At 34.9% G+C, this 6,796-nt stretch overlaps 1 protein-coding gene across 5 annotated transcripts in view; it reads left to right on the plus strand.

Annotated features, from left to right (window-relative positions):
• Positions 1-6,464, plus strand: part of CTNNA2 (catenin alpha 2) — a 526,704-nt gene extending 520,240 nt beyond the window's left edge. For all 5 annotated transcript variants that reach the window (XM_074904290.1, XM_074904291.1, XM_074904292.1 and 2 more), the window contains one exon: positions 5,308-6,464. In XM_074904290.1, coding sequence (XP_074760391.1) covers positions 5,308-5,595 — 288 coding nt within the window. In that variant the 3' untranslated portion in view covers positions 5,596-6,464. The remainder of the gene's footprint in view (positions 1-5,307) is intronic.
• Positions 6,465-6,796: the final 332 nt, after the last annotated feature.

Here is a 6,796-nt window from a genome sequence, read left to right on the forward strand (position 1 = left end):
TATGAACTTGCTTAGAAAAGCAGGAGAAGCAGGGGAATGCACCCAGAATTCACACAGCCTTACGGGCTTGGCAATGCCTCTGTCGCCTGCTAAAGGCATACAAACCAAATCTTCGCCAAGAGTATACCAAAGGTTACAAATTCTTCTTCAACTTGTTAAATAAACGACAATTGCTCTTCCCGATCTGTACAAAGTAAACCAGACTAGACTCTGTTTATCAATAATTACTAACAGGAATTTTTTGCATTCATACATTTCAAGGACAATATGGACCATTGTGATCATCTAACGTCTTCCTGCATAACTGATGTGTAGGCTTCCTGAATTAATGGGCATTAAAAATGTCCAGTAGTTATGCTTAAGCTGGAGTGCACATAAATTACAAAAACATCCATATTGATTTCACAATTTCTAGAGATAGAATGGCTATCTTTCATTAGCTGTTGTGATTAATTAATATCGATGCTAAAAATTTTCATCTAATTAATAACTAAAAGGACCTTCTTCACCTTCCAGCCTTTAAGTTCTGTTTTATCTTTGTCTAATCTGTTGAACTCAAAATATTATCAGCTTTCTGTTACTATGTACTTGCTGATTTTGATCAACTCATTTTTTTCATGATGTACTTTCGTAATGGAAAAAACAGAGCTGGCTGAATCTTTCCCATAAAAGATGATTTTTGTTCTTGAGGTTCTTTACATTCTTTCCAGTTCCTCAGTGCTGGGCTTGCATTGAGGACTCAGTGCTCCTTAACTGTGGACAGATGATAATCTGAATATGGTAATTTTACATCTTTTATCCATGTCCTCCTTTTTGTATACTCAGGGAGTATTTCCTAGGATCATGCATAGGATAAAGTTTCTTATTGTGTAAGTAGATATCATCTGCTACAAAGTTGGTCAAATTGAAATCTGTATTTCTGACTTTTACCAGCTTATTGGATATCAATCACTTGCCCTCTGTGTGAGTTAATACTTTCCCAATTGTTATCTTAGCTGCAAATTTCATCAATTGACTTTTTTCCAAGTTTTTAACAGAAATATTAGCATTGTAAAGCTGACAAATGTTTTGTCCAAGAGCCCACTGCAGAAGTCACTCTTTAGAAATTATTTTTTTGTCTGTATACATACTTTTGGAAACTTAACCATTAGAGAATGTGGAATCATTCTGTACGGGCCTTGTTAATTGTGTATCAGCTGAGTTTTTAATCAAACCGCCACTTAGCACCAAGATTTAAGTTATTTTCAAAATATTTTTACCCACAAAAACATTTGGTTGCCATTAACTGTATTTCTTCCCTCTCCCTTTACTTATGAAGTCTCTCATAGACATTTCATTATTTTATTTCAGAGTGCTGTCAGCTGAACTGGCCTATAATTTCACAGGTCATTCTATTTGCGCTGCTCAAATATTTCCAGACTAGGAACTATCTACAATTCTTTTGATGTCTTCCCCCACTTTTCAAGGTTTATTAAAATCAACAATAGTGATATAGAACATTCTTAAGCAACCAGTTCTTTTAAAACTACATATAGTATATCCTTGCTCACTGGAAATACAGATTTTTTTTTTTTCTCTATTTCCATTACTTTTTGTGGTGTATTTCTGATTATGAAGATATCTCTAGAAATTAAATTTTGTCCTTTCTAAAAACTGTGGTATAATTCTTCACCATTACAGTGGTGTGACAATGCAGGGTGAACAACTCTTCATTTGCTGTACTGTTAAGGAGAAAATTTTCCAGCTTTATTCTCTGCCATTTCTTCAGCTATTTTGGTATTGTAATTGCTGGTTATTTTACTTCAATTATGTGTATATGTAAAAGAAGCAAGAAATCTTGATTGTCACAAGGTTCTGGAAAATTCCACATATAGTGCAGGAAAAATGCAGCCCAGCTTATAAGCAGATCAAAAACTCCTCAAAGCCTTAAGCATTTTTTGGGAGAAACCCCCCGAATTTTCTTCTTGGCAGATACTAGGGTCTGCTGCTCCAGTGTCATAGTCTTGCATTCATTAATTGCAAAGTTAGCTTGTAGCAAAACTTTTTTTTTTTTTTTTTCCCCAGAATGATTTGTGCCTTCCCTGGGTAGTTGGCAGTTTTTACCTGGATAAGTGGCAGGTTCCAATGTGGTGATTCTTAGGTTCTTTATGAATTTTGAATTTTTCCAGCATTCTCTGTTCTTGGAATTTTATGGGCCAATAACCTAAATTTCTCTCTTGTGTTTATGAGAGGTTTTTTTCCTAAATGGAGGCAAATGTATATGTAAAAAGATCTAAGTAGCAGAGCACTATTGCTTTGTGTAACAAGTCAAAGGCTCTGTTAGCTGTTAGCATGGAAAGTTATCGTTATATTCATAATTCCCTAACCATTGCTAGGGAATGAAGTTTTCCTTCTGTGCTGTACAATAATTTCCTAGTGGTACTTTTATTTGTAATGTTAATTTTCCTTTTTTTTTTTTTTTTTTTTTTTTTTTTTTTCTTATTAACATTATCTGTTTGGAAATGTGCATATGTTTCTCTGCCTGGATTTTGTAAGGAATTAACGCACTAAGGGCTTGATTCACTGCTGCCTCGTTCCAGCTTTATGCCACTGTAGCTCTGCTGATGCCAAAGCACAGCTTAAAACTGAAGTAACACTGTAGTGTAGTGAGATCTAAATGTTAATTGAAATGATGTTCATTCAGTTTAATTCTTCTTTACTGAGCCATAATACAAGCAAGGAGCTGGAGGCAATAAGAAAATCACTGGAAGTGCTTGGGTAGCCAAATTGGGTACATGGGATGGCTACCAGCAGATTTTGGAGAACACTCATAGCCTAATACTGTTACAGGGGGTTTATGTCTCTTTTCTGATTCCAAGACTTTGAAAGCATTTTACAATATGAATGGATATTAAGGGCAAAGACTAAGTATCTGCATGTTCAAATGTGATTAATAATGGTGAAAATAGCGCTTATTTACTGTAACAGCAGATTGAAAGTAGAGATAATTAAAATGGCATCAAAATATGTAACGTGGCTTTCTAAAAGAGATCACTGCAATCTGCATTGGATTGTGCAGAAGTACATGCTTCTGCACACCCTTATCGATATACTCCATAAAATTACTAATGTGTTTAAAGATGTAGATTGCATCCTTTGTATGGTTTTAAGCATCTAATTTAGGTGCCTCCTCATTTCAGAATGCTTCCTTGAATCATTCTGTTCCTTAATATATGCCCCATGTAAAACAGCTACCAGAGCTCTTTTCATAAAGAAACGCTGGAAAATGTGAGGCTATTAGAAACCTTCAACAAATTCATTCAGGAATGTGCAATATAGTCTTGATCCAGTCAGTTTATCCACATTGATTATGAAGTAAACACTATTTGATGGTATCACTTTATATTCAATATCAATCCACCAGTGTTTCAAAAAGAATCATTTAACAATGAATAATGCCTGATTGTAGATCTCTGCAGTAAATTAGAATATCCTGATTTAATAGAGTATGATCTGTTATTTGCCAACAAACATACAGATTGCCTTATAAATCATGCAGTAGTGTGGTTACAGAATAACACTATACTGAATTATATTTCATTACTCTCTATTGAACAGTCATGTTTCTGCCATATAATGTAATTTTCCATCTTTTAACTTAGTTTCTTCTCCTAACAGAAAATACAAATTAGACCTGAGGAAAAATATTTACTGGGGGCAGGCAATTAACTATGCGTATCAGGGAAAGGCACCAAGTATGTGAAAATCATTAAAATGCTTTTTTTGTTTTTCACCTCACTGTATGTAGCTGTTTATGTATTTAATGAATCATAATGAGTATAAGGCGACAGCTGAGGAAATAAAAAATGATAGGTAAGTCTATAGATTAATGTGATTCCAGACACAGGCTTTCTGTAATGTCTATTCTTGTTCGCATCAGTCACTGACACTTCAGAAAGAGGTTTCTCCTGAACTACTCTTCTGTTAATGATTCAAAATATTTGAGGTGAAGTATAATATGGTTTTTGTGATTGCCGTATGAGTGTTTATCCTGGTTACCTTGCTTAGAATTCATGTTAAGAAATCATATGCTCCCAAAATACGGAGCAGGAAAGGTTTGGAGGGAAACAGGCCTTTTTATACTCATTAAAAATAGCTAAGAATTTACAGAGCAAGAAGGGTGGAATTAAAGAGTTAAGATAATATGACATCCAAAATCATTCCTACAAGCTGGGAAAGACATAAAAAAAATTGAGGCAGCTTCCATGGCAGAACTGAAAGGCTTTATCACAAAGAATATATCTCCCTTTCTCAGTATTTTGGGAAAGGGATAATTGAACATCCTAAATAGCAACCTGAGTTGCTACAGTACTTAAGAGCGTATTTTTAGCACCTACTAATTTGAGCATGTCCAGTTGGATTTAATAAGTGCCTAATTCATGTTTTGGAACATTGAGACATCGCTTTGAAGTCCTATTATCTGCTTAAATTAGTTTTTAAAAATTTGGCTGGGGATATGTACTTGATTTCAGTGTATAACAGAAGCTTGCTGACTGGAAGTCCCAATGGTATGAAGTTCAACAAGTTCTTAAGGCCTCTTACATCCGGAGGTCCCAGAAATCTCAGACAGACTCGTTCATGGGAGAAACACAAGGGTTTATGTATGAAAAGCCTGCTAATCATAAAGTAAGATTCCTTGTGAACATAAGTAGCTCACATATTACAGTAGCTACAAAGACCTGCTGTTAACTGTTTCATCTTTTTATTTCTTTAGGGGTTTCAAAATCTCCTTTCATCTTTTCAGATGGGATTCTCTAACAACCTCAGCACTGGCCTCCTGTTGTTCCTGTAGACATCATTGGGGGTGTTATCCCGGGCTTAATAGGAATAATTAGAACAAACCTGAACACTCGAGAAAAATTCCTGTTGACCTGTTTTGTGGTTTCTGACATGTAAAAGTAAATTTTAAAAGGTTTAAGTGAGAAGTAATTTTTTGTGTGTGTGTGCGTGAGAAAAGAGGCAACTTCTTCACCCGTAGAGAAAGATTAAAAAAACAAAAACAAAAACAACCCCAAAAAAACAGAAAACAAAAGCTTTTCCTTTGAATTACTAAAAAATTTAATGTAAGGTACTACAGTTTTACCTTTACAGTTCAGTGTATTGTTGTTGCCGGTGGTTGTTCCTACAAGCTACTTGATTAACCCTGAGGGATAGGATTCATTTCATCTTTAATGAGATCTGAGAGTATCCAGACTTCAGTCAGGAAACGATCCAGTGATCCAGTCATGGAATAACCTTGCTGTATTTCATTTTCTTTTCTATTCATAGCTGGACAGTGCCACTTCTCTCATCCAGGCAGCTAAAAATCTGATGAACGCTGTGGTCCTTACAGTGAAAGCATCATATGTGGCTTCCACTAAATATCAGAAGGTCTATGGTACTGCTGCAGTGAACTCACCAGTTGTATCTTGGAAGATGAAGGCCCCTGAGAAGAAACCTCTAGTAAAGAGAGAAAAACCAGAAGAATATCAGACAAGAGTGAGAAGAGGGTCCCAGAAGAAACATATTTCCCCTGTACAGGCCTTAAGTGAATTTAAAGCTATGGATTCATTCTAAAACACTAAGCTTTACCAGGAGGGTTTTATATTCTTTTTGTATGCATACCTGCCGACTTGTATGCGTCTGGCATGGGGTGGGGGGAAGCAGTGTCAATTTGCATGCAACCTGAGACTCTATTGAAGTAACGAACTTTCTGCAATGCCAAAATTTAGGGCATTCACTTCTGATGTTAAATGGACTTATTCCAAGCTTCCTTTTTAAACTAAACTATAGCATTAAATTGGCCAAAGAATTTGCATCACAGGGGTATGTGTGGATTAAATAACAAATTCAAGTCTAAACCCCAAAATTTTTATGCATGCAAGAAACATTAGGTTGGCAGGTATATTAAGTGGAAAAAAAAAAAAAAAAAAAAAGGAATTGTAATGGTAGACCATAAAGCTTGTATTGCTTCTGTTCCAGTGCAAAAATGTACTAGCCAATATGCTTAAATGTGTGGCCCAATAATTAAATGATATAACTTTTAAGTCATCTTCATTATAGTATGTGAATTTTTAAAACAGATACAAACTAATTCATCTTAAAAATGCTTCTTTTAAAACATATTTTGTTCTTTATATTCTAGTAGTGTTATGATTGCTCACATTTCAATTAATCCCATTAATATGACCAGAGGTTTACTTTTGCCAATTGAATTCCTTATGGTGGAGTATGAAGCACAATATGGTGATTGACATTGCCTTTTATATTATGATTATTATGATGATGATTATTATAATATTAGTAATAGAAGACCTGGTGGTGGAATGTTTAGACACGCGGAAACTGACAGTGTGAGAATTTAGAGGCAATTATGTAGGTGTAGCTTGGATTACAGGTATCTGACATACCATTGTAACCACTAACTCAATAAACTCATTTAACCTTGGAATCCTCAATACGGCTTGTCTCTTTTAATGCTTAGATCTCCCCTGCATCATAGATGATTTAGACAGTGGTTAATTTTGTCTCGTGCTGCTGCTTTTTTTTTTTTTTTTTTTTTTTTTTTTTGTGAAAGGAAGACAACATTACATTAATTTTCTTGTTTTTATAGCCTGGATAGCCAAACTTGGTCAGTGGGTCTAAACCGGAGTTTAAATCTGTGACAGATCTAAGCCTCAATACATGTGAGACGTATGTGTCAGGTGTGGGATGAAATTATTTTAAAATGACACCTCAGAAACAGCATAAAGAAAAGAAAGTTTATTAAGCTTATAAG

Source organism: Athene noctua, chromosome 4, assembly GCF_965140245.1.
Source record: "Athene noctua chromosome 4, bAthNoc1.hap1.1, whole genome shotgun sequence".
NCBI lineage: Eukaryota > Metazoa > Chordata > Aves > Strigiformes > Strigidae > Athene > Athene noctua.